At 41.7% G+C, this 26556-nt stretch overlaps 1 protein-coding gene across 2 annotated transcripts in view; it reads left to right on the top strand.

Annotated features, from left to right (window-relative positions):
* The window catches only part of znf830 (zinc finger protein 830), a 28017-nt gene extending 2136 nt beyond the window's left edge, over positions 1–25881 (top strand). The window contains 8 exon segments of one of the 2 annotated variants that reach the window (NM_001292562.1): positions 790–913; positions 1861–1894; positions 3170–3402; positions 4958–5045; positions 6609–6672; positions 6829–6909; positions 8879–8955; positions 25517–25881. In NM_001292562.1, the coding sequence (NP_001279491.1) occupies positions 790–913; positions 1861–1894; positions 3170–3402; positions 4958–5045; positions 6609–6672; positions 6829–6909; positions 8879–8955; positions 25517–25688 (873 nt within the window). In that variant the 3' untranslated portion in view covers positions 25689–25881. 2 annotated transcript variants of the gene reach the window in all.
* Positions 25882–26556: the final 675 nt, after the last annotated feature.

Raw genomic sequence — 26556 nt, 5'->3', positions numbered from 1 at the left:
CTCTTCAGCTGGGGATTGAATTCAAGATTGTGACTAAGAGAGTGAAAGGAGAGGTTTAGAAGAATGATTTATCCCAGTGAACTATCAGAGTATGGAATGATTTGTTTGAGTGACTTGAGTGAGTTGGAACATTTAAAAAAGAATTTGACAAATGCATGTTTAAGGGTATAGAAAAAAATGTATGAATTGAGATTAGGATGGATGGCTTCTTGTGGGAGGAACACCATCATGAGAAAATGGGCAGAGTGACCACCTATTTGTGTGATTCATTTTTGTTTTGTTTTTTGATTAGGATCAAATAAACAGCAGTTTCTTAACAGGGAAACCAGAAGTGTATGACTCAGACTTGGAAGAGCTTTACTCCAATGTGATGTATTTCTAGAGCAAAGCTTCTTTGATTCAGTTAGAACCATTATGTGCAAAAACATGTTCTGACAGAGCTAACTTCACATTCAAATATTGGTCTTAACCTTTTGCAATGCTTTTAGAGGTGATGCATGTGGATATTGTGCAATAGGTTTTGGTTGATTGAACACAGCCCTTCATCTGATCTTCAATTGTTGTAAGTGATGCAACAAAGATTGCAACAAGATTTGAAGTATATTGGAGTTACTCTAGATATTGATCATACTGATACCAATTAAATTAATTAATGCAGCATATGGGGAAGATTAAATGTGATCACGTTTTCATGTTAATGGTTCAGATCGTTTCCTTTGTTGCTTTATCTTATTCATCACTGTGAAAAGTCTGTTTTCAGTTGTAAGTTCAGCATGTGGTTTCTTGCAGAATGTTGCAAAGCAGAAATCAGGAATTCAGACACCAGGTCCTTCACTTGTTCACACACCTTCAGTTCCTCCTACAAAGAGGAAAGGCACAGAGGAAGAAACTCAAGCAGTAAAGAAAGCAAAGGGTAATCCTGAATTAAAGATTATAGGGGAAGGAATAGCTTTGAATTATATTCAAATAAAAGTACTCCTATGTATTGTTGAAGAAAAACTTTTAGCAAATAAATTTATTTAACCTCATCTAGTAAAAGGCCTTATCTAGGATACATGCTCTGGGCCGTAGCTGCATTAAACTGGATTGATGGATAATCCTAAATTACATGTTAGGTATTGCTTACACAATTATAATCGGGAATCCCTCAGTTATGTGAACTGTAGGAAATGCATACTAATACAGAAAACCCCTGCTAATTTGTTACTCTAAGGGAAAAGGACTCAGCGACTAGTTATCCGGAATGGCCAGCTGGGTACTGGCCAGCTGTGACTTGTGCGGGCGCTCAGTAGAGTTTGGGTGCCCATGCTCAGATGCAACACTGATCTATTGGAGGGCCCTCCCCCTATCATGTCACAGAGACTTCTATCTATCGGATGGTTGTGCCGTAGTCTCCCACTCCCTATCCTATGATACAATACAAAATTACATTTGTATATAGCCTTAGAGGGCTGAAGGACATGGTGCAGCCCTCCCAATAGATCAGGCCTCTGCAATGCATCTGAGCATGAAGACCCATCTTCTGCTCAGTGCCCACATCAGTCACAGGCTAGGGCAGGAAGCCTCTGTGATGCAAAATGCTATCTTAAAGGACTCGGTATCTCATCAATTTTACATTAAAATTTCTAGAATGTGATTAGTTACGTTTTAAGCAGAGGGAATCCCTCGTTAACATTTTGCATGGGAAACTGCTGGGATATTGGCAGCATGGCTACTTAAGCCAATGTCTACTATTATCAGGAGTTTATTATAGTAACCAAAATTATGTGTAACCAAAAGAAATGTTTTTACAAGAATAATGGTGAATATTTTCCAAATGCAGCTGACATTCCATAGCTGATGTTTATTTGTGTTTTACAGCACTGTGTGTACCTACAACATCCAATGTTTCTGGGTGAGTTATTTGGTCCACAAAGATGGGCAATCTTAGATTCTTGTACTGAATGCAGGTGACATAACCGAGTATAATTAAAGTAACCACTTCTATTCAACAACCATCCTGGAACAGTCCCGACCGAATTTCTATAATAAATCACCTCTGTTCAGCAGCCACCTGACGATGCAATTAGTGGCCACTTTTTTTTTAGCCCAGTCAGTGTACAGACACCCTTTTTAATGGCCAGCTCTAAGTGAATTTAAGTGTAGTTAAGTGTAGAACTTGCATGGGGGAAGGTGAAAGAGATCCGGGGTGTTAGTTGACATATCATTCAGTAATTCAGAATTCAAAAATTTATTTCATGTCAAAACAGTGCAAAAGACAGGACAAACAGAATGCTGGACTATATTGCTAAATCAGTTGAGTTCAGAGCCCCAAATGTCATAGTGCTCTAGTCAGGCAGCATACAATTCTGGTTACTGCAACGGGGGGGTTGCCTAGCCCTACAGGGGGTTGCCTAGCCCTACAGCGAGAGCAAAGTTGTTGGCTGATCCCGAGTGTTAGAGGAATGAGCTATGAACAATGATTAGACAAGCCGAAGATGATGATTATTATTCAGTCTTGAAAGGAGACATTTCAGAGGATACCTTATAGAAGCATATAACATTTAAAAAAAAAGTAAACCGAGAACAAAGAACAACAATAACTTATTTATATAGCGCCCTTCATGCAGGGTAGCGTCCTGGAGCGCTTATAAATCAGAATTAAGAATATAAATAACTGCATGTACAATGGGCTGGGGATTTCAAGAACATGAGAGAAAAGAGCAAGACAAAATCACTGACTTAATTCTTTTCAGGAATTTGTTTGATTTACTTTGGATTTTGCAATGTGCAAGTGCTTTTTGGGACATCCTCCTGACGTGAAAGGCGCTATACAAATGTCATTTTGTATTGTATTTTTTCAAATAAATGTCATTGGGTACATTGGATCATACTTACTAATCCTTACTGTTCACCCACAAAATCTACAATCAATTCACTTTACAGTAAATTCTAAAGCTCTTTGAGACATTTCAAAGACATCATGCGTCAAATGCAAGGATTATAATATCAAAAGAAAAATCTGTAGGGCAATTCTTTTGTCATAATCACTTTTGAAACCTGTAATATTGTACAACATGAGGTAGTTGCCAGGGTTCCAAAAAAGTTCCATTATATAACCGCTCGTTGTTTGCATAGCAAGGTCCTTGACCGATGATTCATTAATCATTTTGGTCCCCAATTTTCACAGGTTGCCAGCTGATTTCATTGATCCACCGAGCCAAGGGTTTCAAAAAACAACCTCTTCAAAACATTCTGACCCCAGCGTGCTAGCGGGAGGTTCTGAGGATGAAGAAGATGACAGCGCAGAGAAAGATGACAAAAAAGATAATTTGGATGAGGCACCCGTTGCTGCTACATTTCAGAAAACTCCTGACCTACCGGCACCAGTACAGCCACAAAGTGACTGCTCCCTTCCTGCAGGTCAGTGACGTATGGACAACTCAGCCTCTTTCAAGACTGTTACTAGTTGAGGAATTCAGTTTTACTAATTTGTTGGGTACTTTTAGCTTACTTACTTTTGGTTTGGGTTCTTATTGGATATTGCCTTTTTCCTTCCCCAAAATGTAAGCGTGAGCTAATTTCCTATTATCACAACTAATGTTGCAAGAACACCTGCCTGGATTATCTACTTTTGTGAAACAGAATTTGTTTTTTTCCATGTAGACCCACACATTCCATCATGAAGTCTTAGCCCAACAGGAAACTAGTCTATCGAATACCCTTTGGTTGAACAGTATGGGTAATTCCAGCAGTAATTTGCAGCTGCCAGTGTATTTTTTAGATCATTTCACTGACTAGTTGGCCTTTGAGAAATTATTCAAGCATTTTCAAAGACCTGCATTTTTTTTAAAAAAAGGTAATATAATTCATACCGAGAAGTGTTTTTTTTTAATCAGAACAATCCATGCTAATGAGTTATGTGCTATGATGTAACTCACTAGCTCGGATTTGTTTTGTTAAGACTGTTGAGCTCTCTTTGCACAAGCTAGGTCTCCTCCGGGTAAATCTGTTTTAAATGATTGATGAGAGTGTATTTCCTGAACACACCCCCATGCCAATTTAGCTTTCTCTGTGTAAAGAATGTCAGGTATGCAGGTGTGGTGTGAGGTGTGGTAATTGATGACTGAATCAGCCTAAGCCTTGTGACTGAATCTGAAATAACCAATTAAGTGACATCCTGTAGCTCAGTGGTTAGAGCACTCGTCTTGCATGTGAGAAACCTGGGTTTGGTTCCCGGCAAGGTGAAATGTTGGGCAAGTTTCCTTACTCCACACTCCACTGTTCACCTAGCAGTAAGTAGGAATCGGTAATTAGTCGATTGGCGGATCACTTTTCTGGGTGTAATAATTCCTTCAAAAAAATATATAATAATAAATTGGTCACTTCAATCCACGACTGTTTGTGCGACACTGCTGTGTGCAATTGGCTACCACGTTTCGCCCACAAAATATACAGTCATTTATTTCACTTTACAGTATATTCTGTGAAGCGCTTTGAGACGTCTAGAAGATGTGATAAAGCGCTATATCAAATGCAAGGATTATAACAATGAAACCATTTGTACTGACAGTTTTGCATAATACTCATTGATATGGTCGAATTATGAAACACAGACAATTTTCTAATGTTTGTATATAATACAGAATCTTTATAACTCCCTCACTATAAATCTAAATTGTTTTTTCCAATAAGTGGCATGATTTGTCTGAAAGGAGCAACAGTCGCTCTTTATCAGCTTTCATGAGGTGAATCCGAAGGCAGGATTAGTCTCATGATTGGAGTCAGGTCAAGGGCTGGCATTGTGTGACAGTTGTTGGGAGTACAATGTTTAGGAAGTGTTGGATCTGAGGATGGGCAGGGAGATTGCTGTTGTGGATGGCGTAACTGTCATTTGCTTTCAAAAGTTCATAATTTCATCCAGGAGCAATTTGTCATTTTCTGTAGACAGAATAATATTTTTACCTTGCTCTCTCAGATTTCTTTGATAGTTGTGCTGCGCCGGTTCCTGTTTCTCATTCGGGATCCATTCGGGGGCTAGAAGAATCAAGCAAACCAGTGGAAAGGTGAAAAATCTGATTGTGGTAACTATTATCTAATTACTGAATAGTTTAGAAATTCCAGCACACTTTAAAGGCAATTGTCGTCATTCTTTGTACTATTACAGTTTTCGAAACTTGATGTATATCATATCATAGCAGTTTGGGTCCGTTAACCGAGACCAAGCTTAAAAACCAATTGTGTGCCTTCGGTCAATTTCATAGAGGGAAAAAATGGAGAAATGCATAGTGCAACGATATTCAGGAGGGTTCAGGAAAAAAGCAGATCATTTTAATTTTAAAACTGAAACCTTGCGTTGGTCAAATAAATGAGAACATTAGAAGTGCCACTAAGATCAAATTATTGTGCCGCTCAACAAGGGTAGGGCAGCCAGTGCATCAGTATCAATACGGGTGTGTCGGTAAACTCAAATGCTCATAGCTCACACATTGGTTCAGTGCTCATAAATCAATGATAGTGGAATCTGAGAGATTACATGAGAATTTCATTGAATAACAGCCACTTATAGAATGTCAGTAACAGCAAGATAAGTTATTTGAGCCTGAATATATAATTGGTGTTGCTGACAAAGAGGGCCTGACCATTGTACCTTTTAATTTGTGTCAAATAGTCATGCGGAGAGACTAGGAGCACCATGTGTTGGTGCACCGTGGTAATGTGCAACAGAGCTATGACATGTAGGTTCTTACCTGGATTCTGCACTCAGTGAATACCCTATCCTAATCTGACCAGGGAGTGGAGCCAGGAAAAAAAGTTGACGCACTTTTCTCCAAGTTGAGAAGTATTTTGCACCTCCTGGACCTAGATTATAGAGCAGTTACCTGGAGCAGGCTGCCTATCCCTGCCAGTGGAAACACTGTTTTATGCAGTGTAACATGAAGGAGCTTAAAAAGTAGCTCTTTTTTGAAAGAGGAAATTTGACCTTTATTTTAAAAAAAGTACACAACTTAACATAACATGTAGGAGCAGGAGTAGGCCATTCGGCCCTTCAAGCTGCCCCGCCATTCAATCATGGCTGATCTTCTAATTTAACTCCAGCTAATACCATAACCCTGCCTTATCCCCATATCCCTTAATCCCTTTTGCAATAAGGAATATATCTATCTCAGGCTTGAATTTGTTCAACTTCATGATATTCGTCCACAAAATATACAGTCAATTCACTTTACAGTATATTCTGTGAAGAGCTTTGAGATGTCTAGAAGACCTGATAAGGTGCTATATCAAATGCAAAGATTATTATTATATTCAAGAGTACTAAGATTTTTTTCTATGTATTAGTGTGATGTTATGGTATTGAATACAATTTGGATTATACGTTTTGCTTGTTCAAAAATGTATTGATGTTCCCCTGTGAGCTTAAAGTGGGATATTCCCATTATATTCTCACATCACCTCAGTTGGTATCATTACCAATAAGCAGAGAATAACTTGCGCTCCTCATTTAGCCTAGTAAGTTTCCCAACAAGTCAACAATAACTCCTAATGACTTTCAAAGATGGTGTGTGTTGTGGATTCTGTTGTAATTGGCAGCCTCTAAGCTGATCAGCATCGTGCTGCTGTTTCAGGAAAGAGAATACAGCGGAGGCTTTGCCTGAGGGATTCTTTGACGATCCAGTGAAGGATGCAAAGGTAAGGACCCTGCAGTATTTGCAATATTTTGCCCTGTGGATCTCCTGTTTGTTCTGGAGCTGAAAAGTTTTTTCTTTCTGAAAACATAATGCTGGTAAACTGCATAGGGCATCCATTTCTGACCATTTCCAGTAACTTCAGATCCTTGTGTTCTAGGTACGGAAGGTAGACCCACCAAAAGATCAGATGGACAAAGAGTGGGAAGAATTCCAGAAAGAAATCAGGCAGGTTAACACGGTAAGCCATTAAGAAGATGTGGAGCAAAGTGAATAGCAATCGGTTGTTCAGTCTAATTTCTGGAGAAATACTTCAAAATTTGTATTTTAAGAGACCCATTTTGTTAGGTTCCTTTTCATGGTTCTTCCTCTTGCGCCCGCCCCCCCACCGCCACTTTCCCGTAGACCCCAAACATTAATCCCTAGTAAGGAGTAAGAAGTGTGACTACTTCTTGCTAATGCAGCTAGGTATTAGATTTTAATTCGCGCTATCAACAAGAACTTGCAAAATTGCACTTATATAGTGGCTTCCATGCAGGATAGTGGCTCAGAGTGTTATGGAAATCATCAACCAAGGAAATGGTTGATGCAGCTCCACACAGCCATTGTATTCCCCAAATTAACAGAATTTTAAAGACATGTCCCATTTCCTGAACTGGCATTATTAATCAACAACAACAAGATTCCATTTATAGAGCGCCTTTCACGTCGGGAGGACGTCCCAAGGCGCTGGACAGTTGGGTCAGGACCCGAGCATTGGGGGAAATGGTCAGGGTGAGGGGAGGGAAGGGAGGGAGCGAGCGAGGAAGGAGTAGAGAGTCGAGAGGGGAGCTGAAGGCACAGTCAAAGAGAAAGGTCTTGAGACCGGCCTTGAAGGAGGAAAGGGAGGAGGCGGCGAAGGCACTGGGGGATGGAGTTCCAGAGCCTCGGGGCTGAGAGGCTGAAGGCCCGGCCACCGATGGTTGGGGCGGGGGATGTGGAGCAGACCGGAGCCAGAGGAACGGAGGGTACGGGCAGGTAGGTAGGGGGATAGTAAGTCGGAGAGGTAGGAGGGAGCAAGGCCATGAATGGCCTTGTAGGTGAGGATGAGGATCTTGAATTTGATCCTCTGGGAGATGGGGAGCCAGTGGAGGCGAGCGAGGGTGGGAGTGATGTGGTCCCGAAGCCTGGTGCGGGACAGGACACAAGCTGCAGAGTCCTGAATGACCTGCAGCTTGTGGAGAGAGGTGCTGGGAAGGCCGTCGAGGAGAGAGTTCCCATAGTCCAGCCTTGAGGTGGTAAAGGCATGGACCAGAGTTTCAGCAGCGTGAGGGGTGAGGTAGTGCCGTAGTCTGGCGATGTTTCGGAGGTAATGGAAGGCGTTGCCAGTTGTGGCGCGGATATGAGGAAGAAAGGACAGCTCAGAACGCCGAGGTTCCTGACTGACTTTGAGAGGTGGAGAGTGCAGCCTTGGATGCTGATGCTGTTAGCGCCTGAGGTGCGGAGGCGCTAACGCGAGCCAATCAGGAGGGCCTCAGTTTTGCGCACGTTGAGCTGAGCTGAGCTCAACAAGTAGCTATCACTCAAGAAACGATCAGGTGCATTACAAATTGTGTAAGGCAACAAATTATAGAGCTCTCTATAGCCCTACAATAAATATAGGCGTGTATTTAATTGCCTGCATAATCAGGATCACACAAAGTAATTTGATACTCCGTTCATTTGGTATTGTATGTGTCTTGGAATATAATTCCTTGTGGCGCTCCTATAATTTTATAATTTAAAAAAATCCCATTGCTGTTCATGTGCATGCTTTCTAGCCATGGTTACAGGAAAGCAAGCTGAAACTCTTATCTGATTCTCACCTCAACACCAAAATCAATGAAGGAAATTGATACCTTTGACCCCATGCTGTCAGAAATCCAGCAGAATCTTCATGATTCAGTAACACACTATGCTATTTGAACGGTTTGGTTGCTTTTATCTTTGCTGAAAATGTCCATAACCGTGAAATATATTGCTAGGTTTAATCCTTTTGCCTCTCTCCATTTGGAGCGTTTCCATTTTAGAGTAGAATTATATAAGTATTACTGTTTCACATGAAGTGCTGTACATATAAATGTGTTATGTCTTTTATGTTGACTCACAATCTCAGCTCTAGTTCATAAAGGATAATTGTTAGCATTGTTCATTGACATTGTTAACTTATTGATATTGTCCTTCACTCAAAGGTTTCAGAAGCAATTGTGGCAGAGGAGGATGAAGAAGTTCGGCTGGATAGACAGATAGAAGAAATAGATGAACAAATGTAAGTAGATGCCAATGAATTCTACATGAAGAGATGGTCGAGCTGAACCATCGTGTGAGGCTAGGAAAGGGATTATTCCTCTCTTTCACCATCTCTGGTCTCGCTCCGCACATTGGCTGGGCCCAAGGATTTCTCAGCTCCATTTGTTGTCTGGTCATGGAGATCGGTGTTTGAGTGAGGCTAAAAAATACTGACTGAACTGTCAGAATCGTGTAAATATTCAGCTATCAAATGCTGACGGTGCGATCGGGGGGGAAAACAAATTGGGTTGTCTTAGGAGTATCCAAAATGGTGTTGACTTTTTTATAAGCCACCTCCAGGCCAAAATATTGATTTATACGGTGGGGAGGTGGGAGTGTTCAGTTTCAAAGTCAAAAATGTAACATTTCAGAATAGGTTTCAATGTGATCACATTGAATCTGTTATGAAATGTCACCTTTTTAATTCCCTTATCAAAGGATCACTATAGAGGTTCAGATATTGAAGACCCTTCAGCTCATTTGATCTCACTCAACCTTCCAAAAAATTCTTCACATTACAAAATCAAGCTTCTCACAAATTAGTCCTACGCTCTTGCCTCTAGCACGTTTCCTGGGACTTCTTTCAGCTATTCATTATGTTTTGTAAATAAATATTTCTTGGTGTCTGTCCAAAACTTGCCCTTCAGTTTTCATTTTGTAACCTATTGTCCTATTGTGATGTATCGAAAAGTTTATTACCTTCATCCCATTAAGCACCTTATATGCTCCTATAAAGTTATTTCTGAGACATCTTTCTAAAGTTGAAATTTCCTAGCTTATTTTATCATTTGTCATAGCTCAACCCTGTATCACTGGATATCAGCCTAATAGTTCTCCTCTGCACTGCCTCTAGCAGCAAGAGCAACTCCTTATATCACGACAACCAGAACTATACACAGTACTCCTGGCACAGCTTGACCAAAGCAGTGTAGAATTTGAGCATGTTTTATGTGGATCTATATTCAACTGATGGCAATATTGGACATCTTCTTTGCTTGTTTTTTTACTGCCTCACCCTGTTTGATAGTGTTCAATTCCAGCAGGGCAAAACATTGGTTTCCTTACTCCATGCACCTCTGTTTACCCAGCAATAAGTAGGAATCTGGCTGTTAGTTAATTGGTGGATCGCTTTTCCAGGGGTAATAATCCTTTCAAAATAAATAAATAATAAAAATTTGGTCACTCAATCGGTGACTGGAACACTGCTGTGCGCAGTTGGCTGCCATGTTTTGCCCATAGAATATAGTCAATTCACTTTACAGTTTATTTTGTGAAGCGCTTTGAGATGTTTTGAAGACGTGATAAGGTGCTATATCAATCACAAGGATTATTATTGTGAGCAACGAGTTAACTAACAGCACAAAGTCTTTTCATCTTTTCCCTTGGCATGTTCTGTCCCATCCATGGATTACATGTGCCTGCCTATTTTTACTTCCTATATACAGTAACGTGCATTATTTATCTTCATTGAACTTCTTTAATAAACATGCTGAACTGGCTCCAAAGTGACATGTTTGGCAATGGAATTTCAGAATCGAGTCAGCCCTCTGTGCCGGTTTCAGTAGTCCGGTTACTGAGCCAGGCAGGTCCCCAGTACCTGATGACAGCGCAGCCAGCCTGGCTCATTGACAGGACCTGGAGGGGCAGACCAGTTACTGGGGACAGGGAGTCATCCCATTCAGCTCCTGCTAACTCTGCAAGCCAAACCCCTAACAGGTAGGATGATCCTAGCTCGACAAGCAGTGGGAAAGCTTGCCAGACAGCGAAATCAATGACAAACTATGCAGTTTTAGCTGCTTAGACACCAGTAGTACCCCAACACAGACTCTGGGGTCTCCAATCCTTGGATCTTGCCAACCTGCATCTAATACTTTCCAGAATTAGGTAAGCAGGATGTGTCCATTCCAACAATCTATCTCCGGAATCTCCATGTTTCACCAGGTTTCTGCATGTCTGAAACCCAGCTAACCAAAACATTTTTTAATCTTTACTGAACTTAATTTCTCAGTGAGTTTGCCAGATGCATTTGGTGCTGAGTTTTCTTACGTTCCTAGCTGCCTCCTCTGTGTTGGTGTTGTCTGTAAATCTTAAGTACCTTGCATTGATTCTGCGAACCAGGTGATTTACAAGGAATGAAGGGGTCTTCATCATTGCCCCTGAAGCTTCCCACTGAATACCTTCCCCATTTCAATCCTTTCACATTCAGACTACTCTCTGCTTCATCCCCTTATCTAGTTTATAATTTGTGTCCATTGATCATCCAGTGACATTAGCTTGTATGAACTGCACAAAGTTATCATCATTAGAAGACTCAACATTTTTAAGATAATGCCTGATTCAAATGATGCAACAGGAAGCTGCAATATTGTCAGATATCCATTTGGCAAGTAACACACAAGCTCTCTACCCATTAAACATTAAATTATTAAAAATTAAATTATAAAAATAACTTAATAAATAATAAATTGATCATTTTCAATCCATGACTGTTTGTGGGACACTGCTGTGCGCAATTGACTGCCGCATTTCGCCCACAAATATACAGTCAATTTAATAATAATCCTTGCTTTTGATATAGCGCTTTTCACATCAGGAGGACATCCCAAGTGAATTGACTGTATATTTGTGGGCGAATGCGGCAGCCAATTGCGCACAGCAATGTCCCACAAACAGTCGTAGATTGAAAATGACCAATTTTTATAATTGTTTTTGGTTTTGGAGGGATTATTATTAGGCTCTGTGTGGAGTATGGAAACTTGCCCAAGGTTTCGCCCTCTGCCTGGAATTGAACTTGGGTCTCTCGCTTGCAAAGCGAGTGCTCTAACCACTGAGCTACAGGACTCCGACAATTCACTTTACAGTATATTCTGTGAAGCGCTTTGAGACATTTAGCAGACGTGAAAAGCGCTTTATCAAATGCGAGTATTATTATATTATAACCATCTAAAAATGCAGAGGAAAGCTATTGTACATAGATATTCAAGAGCGTGATTGCTAAATACCCCAATTTTCAAAGTTTTTGTGAAGTGACAAAGCCGCACCTTTATTCTTACTCCCACGTAACAAAACCTTTTTCCTACTCCCACGTAACAGATACATGCCTACTCCCACGTTACAAATACCATGGTTATTCATCTTGTCACTTATTGTGCTTTATAATGTATTGGTATTTTGAAGAAACAATCTGCATAAGGTTTACCAAACTTATTTGAAAAGGGAGTTGCAACACAATACAAATATATGTTTATTTAATGGCTTTCAGTTCTGGAGGATGTCATAATGTGCTTAATATTTGCTTTGCACCTGAGCTTGGCTAAAAGAGACTCGCCTTTTTCATTGCAATAATCACATCTGTTTTACTAAGGTTTCATCAAGTTTAAAAATGCGAACTACATTTCCACGATAAAAGTCCACCTTTAATTCTAACACAATATTAACTGAATTATTTTTAGGTACATACTTTATTCTTAAATCCTTCCCTTGTTTACTCCATGTCCGTGCTCTCTTTCCTCTGTTGGCTGCTCCTGCCTCCATGTGGGCAGTGGTAGAAATGCCTGAGCCCAGCTGACAAATAGGTAGCTGCGCCTCCAGTCACTTGCCGCTGCAGAGATTCTGACGTGTGTGGCTCAGCACCCTGTGATAAAAACTGGGAATTAGTAAGCTCTTTGAAAATTTTGATGTCTCCTCCTTAGCTGCTTGGGACGACAGCAGCTGGAAGGCGTTACCTGGAGTCCGACTTTGTGAAAACACGTTCGTACATCCAGCCCCTGGAATCCACCTCGATTGGCTTTTAGACAGGCAAGCAGCTGCTGCTTAAACTCTGCAGCTCCTGGCCTTCCCAACTCTTCTCTCCACAAGCTGCAGATCATTCAGAACTTAACAGCTCATGTCCTCTCCCGCACCAACCTCTGTGATCCTATCAACCCCACCCTTGCCCGGCTCCACTGGCTCCCCATCCCCAGAGGCTAGAGTTCAAAATCCTCGCCTTCAAAACTCTCCATGGCGGACTTGGTATTCCAGTTTCTGAGCCAGGTGGGTCCGCAGTACTCCAGGGCACTGCTAATGACAGCACAGCGAGGCTGGCTCATCGATGGGACTTGGAAGGGCTGACCAGTCAGTGGGGGTAGGGAATCCTCCGCCTCAGCTCGTGTTAACCCTGCAAGCCAAAGCCCAAAGGGGTAGAGTGGTCCTAGCTGGACAAGCAGCAGAAAAGCTTGTTAGACAGGGCTATGAATGGCAAGCTATTCAGTTTTAGTTGCCGAGAGTCCAGTAGTACCCCCAATGCATATTGGGGTCCCCAAGCCTTGGCTCTTGCCAAACTGCGCCTAATACTTTCCGGAATTGGGTAAGCAGGATGCATCCCTCAAGGGAGAGAGTGCGCATTCCATTTCCAACAATCTGTCTCGGGAAGATAGATGTGTAGGTGAGATGCATGAAAATCTCAGTTTGGTTTGGATACTTTTAAGCATGGAGTATGTGTCAGACACCCAGCTTACCAAAAAAAAGCGCAACTGTGCTGCTGCGTTTGACTACTTATACACAGTCACTACATTTCACAGTAATTCTTGTGAAGTACTTTAAGATGTCCTTCTAACTTGATAACCCACTATATCAAATGCAAGGATTACTATTATTATGAATGCAAGTTGTTATTGCTTTATGACTGTCTCAGTGATGTGAGGGCTTTGAACACAGATGCATCCAAAATGCCCTATGCTCATCTAGTTGATAAAAGATTGTGTTCGTAATGATGTAGTTTGCTCAGTGATGTGTTGCTGAGAAACGGGGCTAGTACACAGACCTGAGTTGAATTGTTTGACGGTGACTTACCTACTGTTGGAGTTGTATGGTGGCACTTCAGACTACTGTAGAACATCTTGATGGATGGACACCGAAAAACAAAGCATTTCCCTTTTTATAGCAGTTTTGTTATCCGAGATGACACTGAGCTCCCTAACTTTATTCTGAATTACAAAGCCCACCCTGGCCATGTGAGGGTCTTGTGTAATACCAGAAGAAGGTGCCTCCAGCTTCAATGTTTGTCCCCTGCCTTCATCTGGAAGTTCTTATTTCACTAGGAGTAATATATTTTGGTCAGCCAGGAGTTCGACGAATGCAGAAACCACTCACCATGCTTAAGAGTAGCTAAACCAGTCTGAGTTCCATATATGCATACCACATATTCATGCACACGATACAAGATTCATATCACAGTAAGTCATCTCTTAACAATCAGTTTTATCCTATCCTCTGGGTGAGAGGAACCATGATGATTTTGAAACACTACTATTCAACAATTTGCATTTTTATGATTTTCCTGTTGGTGAGAAGCATCTAAATGCTTGCTTATGTATCACTTCATTTAAACACTAACGTATGTTTTTAGCTATTTCATCCTAGTGCAGCAAGACTCAAACAGAAATATAGAATTGTATGAATAAATAATAATGATCCTTACATTTGATATTGTGCCAACATTGTAAATAAATTTAGTTAAGGGTAAGTCGCTTTTATTGTCTGGCATTATGGATCAACGAATTACATTATACAGCTTTTAGGTCTCTGCAGTAAAGGACTGAAAGTGCAGAAGAGCTACAAGCCTTCGAAGTTCAGAGGGCTAATTGTGTTCCACTAATACTATAAGAATTGGTATTGCTGGAATACTTCAACTAGGTATTCCACTGCAAATGAGCTTCATATTGGAGTTCGTAACTGAGCAGTATTCATTGCAGATAACAGTCTTTGTTAGTTTAGGAATCAAACATTTTCTACAACTTCAAACAAAAGGTTTCTGTTAATGTCTGTGGCGGTTTGTAATAATAATAATAATAATCCTTGCATTTGATATAGCGCTTTTCACGTCGGGAGGACGTCCCAAAGCGCTTCACAGAACACACTGTAAAGTGAATTGACTATATTTGTGGGCGAACGCGGCAGCCAATTGCGCACAGCAATGTCCCACAAACAGTCGTAGATTGAAAATGACCAATTTTTATAATTGTTTTTTGTTTTGGAGGGATTATTATTAGGCGTGTGGAGTAAGGAAACTTGTCCAAGGTTTCGCCCTGCCTGGAATTGAACTCAGGTCTCTCGCTTGCAAAGCGAGTGCTCTAACCACTGAGCTACAGGACTCCACAATGGGTAATGGATATTATGCAAATAAATAATCCTTGCATTTAATATAGTGTCTGGAATGTCATAGTCTCAGAGAAATTCTCAAGTAATTACTATAAAGTGTAGTCGAACATGGTAGACAATCTGCCCAAAGCAATGTATCACAAACAGCCATGAAGTTAATGACTAATTTAACTGGAAGATTGTTGGTTGAGAAAGGGAGCAAACTCCCTCTTTTTGTGTGTGGGATCTTTAACATTCATCTGAACAGGCAAACAGTTCAACTTCTCATCAGAAGGATGGCACCTTCAAACAATGCAGTGCTCCCCGGGACTTGCACTGGACTGTCAACAAGACTGAGCTTGAATCCACAACTTCATGGCCCAGAAGCGAGAGTGCTATGAACTGAGCCAAACCTGGCAAATAAATGCTTTTATTTGAAAGAGAAGAGTTTGCAATCTGAATTCAAAGTAAGTGTCAGCCTGACTCAATTTGTAGCACTCTCAACTCAGAGCCAACAGGTTGTAGGTTCAAGCCCCATGTCAAGGCTTCAAACTCAGTCTTGGTTAACACACTAGTACAGTGCTAGGATAGAGCTGCAATGTCAGAGGTACCTTCAGATTGAACTGAGGTCTCACTGTCTGTTCAGCTGGATGTTAAAAACCTCATGGTACTGTTTGAAAAGAGAAAGGAGACTCTTGGTGTCTTGGCTGACAATTCCCATTGGTCATTTTTTTCATCGCTATTTGTGGGACATTGCTGTGTCTGCCTTGTTCGCCTTCAAATACACAGTCAGTGTACTTTACCTAACCTAGCTGCTCCCTTCACTCATTGGGCACTGGAATGCTATTGGTGCCCCACTCTAACTGCCCCACTTGACAGGTTTTCAGACCATCTTCCCCCCCACCCCCCACACCCTCTGGAACTCCATCAGAATCACTATGACTCGCTCGTTCCCTCACCTTGTTCAATGTTGGTTTCAAGATCTCTCTCTTTGACCATGTTTTAGGACATCTTTACTATCATTAACCCCTTATGGCTCTCATCCCCAGCTCAGGAGCCAAGCCATTATTAAGGTCCTTGAGATGTCCTCCTGATTTGAAAAGTGTTATGTAAATTTGTATTGTATTTACAGTAAATCCTTTGGAGTACCTTGAGACGTCTCAAAGGCGCTATATCAAAATGAAAGGTTTATTATTATCCATTCAGGGCTCACTGTGCATGTGTGTGTGCGTGCATGAGAAGGAATGAATTAAGTCCCTGGAATAAAAAAATTATTTTGAGCCCTACTTTCATCATCCCAGAATGCAGACTTCCACAACCTCGAAGCCTTTAATTCCTGTAGGTAATGAGATATTGGTGTAATGACATGGGCCAATTCGAATGCTGTCAACAAGATTGGATCCAAGATTGGATTCTTGATTGGATAAATATATTTCACAATCCTTTGGAAACCTTATGAACTCTACAACAAAATATATCAAAGTGCAGAAAGAGACGAATGATTCTCCTGATATGCAATTTGCTGTTTTGTTGTTGATATGCAGCCGAACAATTTTCCATTTAAGTTGGTTGTTCACGTTATGACCGTTTGTGAGACCTTCCTGTGCGTGGAATGGCATTCAAAACAAATCATTAATTATCTGAAACATTTTGATAAGGTTTCTGTGATAAATTCATTCTTCCCAGTGTAACTGAGTTTACATATCACTGACTGCAGGTGCTTTTGCACCTTTTATCGTATAGAAGAGATGCTATTATATTCAGTAATACAACCAGTTGGAGCAAGAAACTGGATTGATGCAAACTACTCTTCCCCAGGGCTCAGTGTACTCCGTGTGCGTGCATGCAGCTCAGCACATTCTCTAGTAATTGGTATAAATCCAATACATTTTGTAATAATATTGAAGAGCTGCAAGTATAACCGGCTTTTTGAGAACCAGAAGTTTGAAATGCACGATTTTTAAGTTTACAAATTTATTGATTTCAGTTGCAACAGCAAATCAAAATTTCTGGCTTAGCTGAAGGCAATGTTTTGGGTTCAAATCCTGGAGGTAACTGTGGGAGCAGGCCTCAAAAATCATGTGGCCAAATTGAATTTATACTATACTTTTAACGCTAATTTGATACAGAAACCCATCAAAGTGGCACTAACTGTGTAGTGTAAAAGAGACATTAAACACATCTTAGGTCCAAGTATAATCACTTTTAAGACATTCACAGAATAAAATTTCTGCTGCAGACTAATTTGCTTAAGTGTTTGACTCATTCAACAGTATTTATGGGCGGCCTTTAAACAGAAAATAATGAGTAAATTGTAGGGCTGTAATTTATTGCTGTTGAATATTCAATCCTCGAGTTGAATAGGCAATTATTCTTGTGTGTATTGTATGTAACTACTGATTGACCCATTCCTACTGTGTATCATTTACTGTGTTGTGGGCGTTGCGATGACGTCCTGCATTGTCACATATACATGAGCAAGCACACATCCTGGAAAATCAACTAGATTTGTTGGTAGTGCAGAATTATGGCAGGGAAGTAGAAGGAAGAATTTTACAGTACCTTGTCATGTTGAAACTTCTCAAAGTGCTTCCTAAATAATCAATTGTAGCAACAGCTTGTGCCTGCAGTGTTCTGCAAACAGCCATGAAGTGAATGATCAATCAATCTGGAGCATTGTTGGCCAGGGTTAATAATAATACTTGCATTTGATATAGCGCTTTTCACGTCTTCTAGACGCCTCAAAGCGCTTCAGAATATATTGTAAAGTGAATTGACTATATTTGTGGGTGAAACGCTTTAGCCAATTACACACAGCAGTATCCCACAAACAGTCGTGGATTGAGTGACCAACTTATTTGTTTTTTTTGAAGGATTATTATCCCCGGAAAAGTGATCCGCCAATCGACTAACAACCGGGTTCCTACTTGATGCTAGGTAAACAGAAGCATGTGGAGTACGCAACCTAGGTGTCAGGTTCGACCCCCAATTATCCTTCCTCCCCCACATCCGGTCCCTCACCAGTACCGCCTTCTTCCACCTGCGACGCATCGCCCGTCTCCGCCTATATCTCTCCCCAAAAGCCGCTGAAACCCTGGTCCATGCCATTGTCACCTCTCGGCTGGACTACTCCCAACGCCCTTAGCGCCAGTCTCCCATCCATTACCATCCATAAAATCCAAATAATTCAAAACTCTCCCACCCGCATTCTCATCCGCACGAAACTCCGCTCTCCAATCACCTTGCCAGTCCTTGCCAGACTGCACTGGCTGCCTATCCCAGAGAGGATCAATTTCAAGATCCTCACTCTCGTATTCAAGTCCCTGCATTCCTCTGCACCCCCCCTACCTCTCTGACCTCCTCTCTCCTCAAAACAATACCCATTGCCTTCGTTCCTCCGGGTCTGGCCTCCTCCGAGTCCTCCGCTCCACCATTGGCGGCCGTGCCTTCAGCCACTAAGCCCCAAGGCTCTGGAACTGCCTTCCTCACTCCCTTCGTCTCGCTCCATCCCTTCCCATTTTCCGGTCTCTGCTGAATACCTTTCTTTCTGACCGCGCCTTTGGTCACCTTCCTACCCCTCCCCGTGGCTCGGTCCCAGGATCCGTTACTGTAAAGCGCTCTGAGATGCCATCCGGCGTGGAGGGCGCTATATAAATCCAAGTTGTTGTTGTTGGAGTAAGGAAACTTGCCCAACATTTCGCCCTGCCGGGAATCAAAGCCAGGTCTCTCACTTGCAAGGCAAGTGTTATATCACTGAGTTACAGGACTCTTCTGAATTGAGGATTTCATCCTGTATGAAAGGCTCCATTGTAATTGGCTTCATTATGGCGCAAATTCAATCATAACACAGTTACACTGTAGTCCCCAATCACTGTGGATGTGCACAGTTGGCCAACTTAATACCCACCTACTGATTGCTTTCGAGTTAAAAAGACCTATTTCCAGGTCATTAGGATGCCCATGCCAACATCACATCAGAAAGTGAAATTGGCAATAACCTGTAAGCTGTCTGCTCAAAAGGTTCCACTTATATTCACGTTATCATTGTGGAATCTTTAACTTTCACCTGCACAGATCAATGGGAACTCAGGTTAACCCTTCAGCCAAAAGATGGTTCAGCCAAAAGATGTCTCATCTGATAAAGCAACACTTCCCCAGTACAGCACTAGGAATGTCAGGCTAGACTGAGGTAAAGTCTCAACATGGAACGTAGTATGAATGTACTTGTTCATGAAAGAACAAGTAGTTGACCAATGTACTGGTTGACACCAAGTAAGGAAATAAAAATGTGAAGATGTTGCCCAAAGACACAGTCAAAGAGGTGTATGTAGGTCATTTGTCCCCTCCCCAACCCGTTCAGCTCCCACCCCCAGTGTGGGTGTCCAGCCAGCATTGTCAACGCTTGGAGACATCCTCCTGACGTAAAAGGCACTATAATGATGTCCATTGTCATTTATTTAGATTTGAAAGTGTGTAGTAATAATAATAATAATCCTTGCATTTAATATAGCGTTTTTCATGTCTTCTAGACGTCTCAAAGCGCTTCACAGAATAGTACTGATGTATTGCCACTAGATGGCCTACTTAGTACATAGTGTTGCTAATGGTAATGAGGAACATGATATACCAAGGGTGGCCCATATGCTCACTGCCCTGACTCATCCCTCATCCTCAGTATAGCATCTTCCTTTTACTTTTGAAAAAGTGTACAATTCTGCTTACAAGGTATGAGAAAATTAATATGGGCACAGGGTATCACTAGTAAAAGCGAATTACAGGAAGGTTCTGACATTGGAGCCATCTAGCATAATATGCCAGTGATTGTTCAATGGAATATTATAAGGAACTAGAAAAAGCTAGCATTTTTCTGGAGCTTTATCATATTGAAAAGCTTCAAAGCACTTCACAGGTAATTACTGTCCAGTATCGACATCGTGTTTCTGTGCCAGTGTGGCAGCAAGGTCCACAAACAGTCATGATCATTGGATGAACCCTGGATTTAGGAGTATCGGGAGAACCTATTTTCTCTGAGTCTTTGCTTAGCATATCTATATCACAAAGTATTTCCCCCTTCAAATCAGAGAAATTCTTGTTGAAATTTGATCATCGTGACCTGACATTTCAGGTCAGGGAGATAGTAGATCTGTATCTGCCTGACATCATCTACATGTTTCGTTAGTCACTGGCTCCACCGATGTAATGAGGATTGGGCTATGGGTCACTTCTGGATGCCAGTCATTTTATGGCCATACTGAATGAGGACTGCATTGCCGTGATGATTGGTCTGATAGAATGATATTTTGTTATGTTCTTTGATGTCGTTAAATGGTATAACTGCTCTCTGAACTCTTGATTAATTCTGTTCAGTGAGATTCCTGGATATAAAAAAAATTGTGTTCCTAGTGTGTATTCTCATCAGTGATTAATCCACTTGATTTTGCAAAAGATCTGTTAACTTAAGGAACTTCTGTTTTATCTGTTTCTATCACTCTTTACTTTTTCTATCAGATTATTGAGGCTGTGGTTTTCGTGTTAAAGCTGTAAACAACTGTTTACAGTTAATTTACATAGTGCAGTTCCTGATCATTTGTTAGCTTTTCTCTCGCCTATTAATATAGATTAAACTTGTCAGTGAACAAAAGGCAGTTAACAGCACTTATTCTGGCCTAATCCATTTTTTCTGCAGCTGTCTGAATAGTGTAGAGTTGCTTGGTTTGGCGTCACAGACTTTAATCCTTTCCCAGGGGACATGGTGTGAACACTATTTCTGACTTGGCAATCCCGTCCTTTCTGCGGTAATGCATTGCACTGACATTATGTGACATTCTGCACAAAGCTCTTGGCATGATGGGTCAGCCTGTGCTGGTTTTCCTGTGGCATTCCTACAGACGTGCTTGTGTCCTAGATTATTTTAGTCAGTTTTAAGTTTCTTCCATCTGTGTAGAACGGCCTACAAGTATTGAAAGAAGCCATCAGGATACGAAGCAGTTCACAAAATGAATGTTGTTTCCAGTAAATTAACTTTGCAAAGCAGTAATACACACGTGTGTGAATACTCATATTTGCATGCATGCCAATGTGTGTTTGCATGTGTGCCTATGTGTGGATATTGAAAGGTCACCGGCCTATTAACATGAAGTGTCAGTCGGTTGCCATAATAATGAAGATTAGTTTAAGTATAGCAGCATCACGACAGAAACCCCCTTTACTGGTAGATTTATACTGTTACAAAACTGATTTATGTCCTCTCACACATTTCCTTATTCTGAAATCAGCCATTACAAAGAGTTATGGTTTCCTTAAGGTTCCTGTTCTTGACTACAGTTCTGCTGGGGCTGATGATCTTGTCTGGGACACGAATTGGGAGAGTCACTGGATTTAACATAGGAGCTGAATGACCTCTACAGAGATCCAGGCATAACTCAGGGCAGCTTCACTAATCTTACAGCTTTTTATGTGCCAGCTTCAGACTGTCATTCAGGAACAATTTAGCCAGTTCCCACTTTGGAATGATTCAAATCACCATATGAATAAACAATATTGGGATATTAATTTGTAATATCCAGAAATGTGTAAGTATCATAATTCTAATACACCAGATGCATTTCTTAGAAAAATTAAGACTAAGAAATAATGCAGATTTGGCCGATGTATTTTCAAATTGTCAAAATAGGACAAAAGAAAACAGGAGAATATTGAAGGTTGAAGGTGTTTAATATTTAAGTAGAGCAGTGGTGGTGACCTCTTGTGATGTGTACTGTTCTGCACAGAAGTAACCAAATATTGATTATTTGCTTCAATTGAATCCACCATTGAGATCAGAGTTATAGTTTTAGCAAAGGAGCAAAAATAATTGTGCTGCTTAGTAGGTAATAGAAATTAAGGAATACGAGTGTAGGCTCATATAGGCTTCAGATAGGCTTTTATTTTAACTTTTAAACCAGCTTTTTGATACAAGATACGGAAAGCATAAAGACGCAGCATGCTGAGCCCCCTTAACATGGCGCATCAGTGAATGACAGGACACTACTTAGTATCTACAATTATTATTATTATCCTTGCATTTGATATAGGGCTTTTCACTCTTCTAGATGTCTCAAAGCGCTTAAATGCTCCACTAGCTGGGAACAGAGGACTCTGTTTGGCCTGTTAAGTTTGTTCTGATATTCTGCCATTACATTGGATCATCACAATTCTTTGAATCCCTATTCTCTTCTTTTCTCCATATCCTCTAAATATTCTAGCTCAATTATTGAACTGCCAACCAAGTGCTGGATTGTGCGGAAATGTCAGGGAGCAGCCGGGAGCTTCTCTACAAGGATGTTATAGTTTAAGCGCTCTGTTTATAGCCCACGTGAAGGGCGCTATATAAATGCAGTAACAACAACAAAATGATATTTGTATAGCGCCGGGAGGATATCCCAAGGCGCTGGACAATTGGTGTTTCGGGCCCGAGCTGAGGAGGGGAAGGAGAGTAACCAATGACTCGGTCGAAGAGAAGAGTCTTGAGATGGGTCTTGAAGGAGGCAAAGGAAGGGGGGAGACGAAGGGACTGCGGGATGGAGTTCCAGAGGGTGGGGGTAGAGTGACAGAAGACGCACCCGCCAATAGTGGAGCGGGCAAGACGGAGGATGTGGAGCAGGCCAGAGCCGCTGAGTGGAAGGAACGGGTAGCTTGGTAGGGGTTTAGGAGGTTGCAGAGGTAGGGGGGAGCAAGGCCATGGAGGACTTTGAAAGTGAGGACCAGGATCTTGAACTGTATCCTGTGTGATGGGAAGCCAGTGGAGTCGGGTGAGGATGGGGGTGATAGGGTCGTGGAGCCTGGTGCGGGAGAGGAGGTGAAGTGCAAACTTGCATCAAACCTGTACGGGAGAGGAGCTGAAAAATGCAAGTTGCTGTTATGGTAGCAATGTTGAGGCCTGCGCCCAGGCTGCCTGTTTATGGTCTATAACCTATGAAGACCCATATAAGGTGTAAAAGAGGCCTAAAATTCCAAGAAGAAAACAAAAACCTTTGCAATCGCACAAAAATTTAAAATCGCAGCAAACTGTTCACCACAACAAAACCTAACTGTAGAATCCTATTCAATTAATTTGTGGTATTTCTTGATAGAATTCTTTAATAAGTAATCTGAGTCGTGCAAATGTAGACTTTTTTTGTTTAATTCACAAAATACACAGTCAATTCATTCTGTATTCTGTGAAGCGCTTTGAGACGTCTCGAAGACGTGATAAGGCGCTATGTCAAACACAAAGATTATTATTGTAATCGTCAATCCATGTGAACTCCACTTCCAACACATCCTACTTCCAGAGTTCCCACATGTTCGTCATTAAGAAATCCCATTAAAACAATTTCTCCCCCCTCTCCCCCCCACTCCCCCCAAGATGGTGTGTGTTAAATTGCTGTGCAATGCTTTAGGGCTGAGGGCAGATCGCTTTGTATCAACTAAATGGTGATTCTTTCTGATATCCACAACAACAACAAGATTAGGACCCGAGCTTGAGGGGGGGAGGGGGCAGGGTTGGGATGAGGGAGGGCAGAGGGGGTAGGAGGGTGGCTGAAGGCATGGTCAAAAAGGAAGGTCTTGAATCGTACCTTGAGGGAGCAAGGTGAGGGGATTGTGGAATGAAGTTCCAAAGAGTGGGGGCAGAGAGGCCAAAAGCCCAGCCACCGATGGTAGGGCGGGTCGGGCAGGAGATCTGGAGCAGGCTTGAGCCTGCTGAACGGACGGAGCAGACAGGTTGGTAGGGGGCCAGCAGGTCAGAGAAGTAGAAGGGGACAAGGCCATGGAGGACGAGGTTTTAGAATTTTATCCCCTGAGGAGCCAGTGGAGTCGGGCAGGGTGGGGGTGACATTCAGCTGTAGAAAGTTGGCTCTCATCCAGGACTTGATGTCAGACAGACAATCTGTCAGGACGTCAGTTGTCCTGGAATCGCGGGTGGAGGCAGAGAGATAGAGTTGAGTGTCATCCGCGTACATGTGGAAATTGACCCGATGTCTGTGGATGATGTCACCAAGGGGGAGCATGTAGTGGTTGAAGACGAGGGCACTGAGGACAGAGCCCTGAGGAACACCACACGAGACTGGAAGAGAAACTATTGGTGGAGACAAATTGGAGACGGTGTGGGAGATAAAACCTGAAGCATTCAAGGACAGAACCTTGAAGGTTGAGGTGAGAGGAGAGGTGGTGGAGGAGATTGGAATGGTGCGCAGTATCGAAGGCAGCAGAGAGGACGAGGAGGCAGAGGGAGCCCTGGTCACAGGTGGACAAAATGTTGTTTGTCACCTCGACCAAAACAGCTTTCGTGCTGTGAGCAGCACGAAACCCAATTGGAGGGGCTCATGAAGGGAATGGTAGCAGAGGAAGGAGCGAAGTTGGGGAGCAGCAACTCTTTCAAGGACATTTGAAAGAAAAGGGAGGTTGGAGATGAGTCGGAAGTTAAAAAGCAAGGATGGGTCCAGGGAAGATTTTTCCAGCATGGGAGTGATTATAGCTGTTTTTAGGGATGGGAACGGTGCCAGATGATAGGGAGAGATTGATGGTGTCGGAGAGTAGAGAGACAAGGAGGTGGAGCTGAGAGGTAAGGAGAGGGGTGGGGATGGGGTCATGGGAGAAAGTGGTGTGTTTTAAGCTGGATATGGTGGTGATGAGAGAGCAGGGGAGACAGGTTTGAAAATGTGGCAGGAGGGATGGGTAGGGGTCGGAGTGCGGGGGGGAGGGAGTGGCGGTTGGGAGGGCGGAGAATGGATCCCCTCGGTTTTGGACTCGGAAGAAATCCAGCATCTCCTCAAGTACTTCATGCTGACCTGCAGGAACTCTTCTCCCTTGCAATGAAGCAATAATCCTTATATTTGATACAGTGCCTTATCATGTTATTGAGATGACTCAAAGAGCTTCACAGGATATACTGTATTGTGAAGTGTATTGAATGTGTATTTTGTAGGCAAATATCACAGACACTTTGTGCATAGCAATGTCCCACAAACAGCCATGAAGTGAATGAGGAGTTTTATTTGGGAGATTCTTGACCAGGGCACTGGGAGAAACTCCCTTCTCTTTGCAATTAGTACCATGGGATCTTTTACATGCATCTGAACAGGCAGAATATAGTTCCTGCCGACCAATATGATTCTAACAGAATTTCTCATCCAACTAAGTTATACTGTAAATTAGATGTGTATCTTGTATCTATCCTAATAATAATTATAATAATACTCCTCGTATTTATTATTATTACTTACACATCATTGCGGAATGTCTGCTGTGCATATGTAGCGCACCATCTGACTCAAAGTTCTGTATGATTTCCATGTTATTCTTTGCTATATTTACATTGTTTTCTAACAAAGGGTGCAGTAGTTTAAATGTCTGATGTTGCTAGGATTTGTCTAACGATTGATTAAAATGATTTTTCCCCACAGTGAATGCTACAGGCGTGTAGAGCATCTGCGAGATCAGCAGGATATTCTAAAGGACCGACTGGTGAAAACGTTGAAAGGGAAAAAAGATGATGATGTGGCTGGCAGTGATGAAGAAGAGGAATTTCAAGAATTCCTTTCTGGTGATTGGCGAGCAAAGGGAGCGTTGGTGTAGAGCGCAGTCCGTTTTTGTAACTACTGACCCAAAGGAGCTGGAGCTGTCTTCAGCAAAGGACATTGAGCAGTGGACGCTGATTTAAACTTACTATGTATTGGCTACTACAGTGCAATTCTGTGAATATATCTGCCGTGAACTTTGTACAAACCATGGAGAATTTTTTAAATTGGTAAAGCTTTTTTCAGAGAGTATTCAAGCCTGTTATTCTACTGCTATCATTAAATATGCAGGTGTGTTTTGTTTCCTCCAGTTTTGAGGTATTTGAAACAGCCTGCATAAAGGTCTGAAACATTGAATTGCAGTGTGTAAGAATATTGAATTCACTACCATCCAGTCATACTCAAGACCAGAAATACTCTGGATCAAAGTTGAAGCAGAAGGTGGAACTTTTTTATGACCCGCCAACTTGACTTGCTTTTTTTTAAATCTTCTGTTTATTTCTGTTTCAGATGTAGAACTTTGAATAATCTTTGCCTTTAAAATGTTGCCTATAACGTTAAAACCTCTCAGAGAGCTGTGAAGTAAAGTGACTATTTGTAAGCCATTCTGGCAGCTAATTTGTACGCAGTATTGTCCCGCAAATAGCTATGAAAAGAATGATCAAATGATCTGTGAGATGTTGGCCAGGACACTGCAAGAAAATCCCTTCTCTTTTTGAATAGTCGCTATGTGAAGCTTGATACCCCTGCATTAAGAACAGGTTGCACCTGTTACACGAGCTGAATTTCTGTATTTTGTGCGGCTGGTGGCCCCTGATGCATATAAATGGAATGATGGAGTGAGATTTGAGAGGTAATTCACACAAATATCCCTGAGTAGCACTTTTTCTGCCCTTAACCACACAGCAACTCACATACTTTGTTCA

This window comes from Callorhinchus milii, unplaced genomic scaffold (assembly GCF_018977255.1).
Source record: "Callorhinchus milii isolate IMCB2004 unplaced genomic scaffold, IMCB_Cmil_1.0 Scaffold2, whole genome shotgun sequence".
Classification (NCBI taxonomy): Eukaryota; Metazoa; Chordata; class Chondrichthyes; order Chimaeriformes; family Callorhinchidae; genus Callorhinchus; species Callorhinchus milii.
Note: the sequence above shows the minus strand (reverse complement) of the source record. Positions and strands in the feature narration are given on the sequence as shown.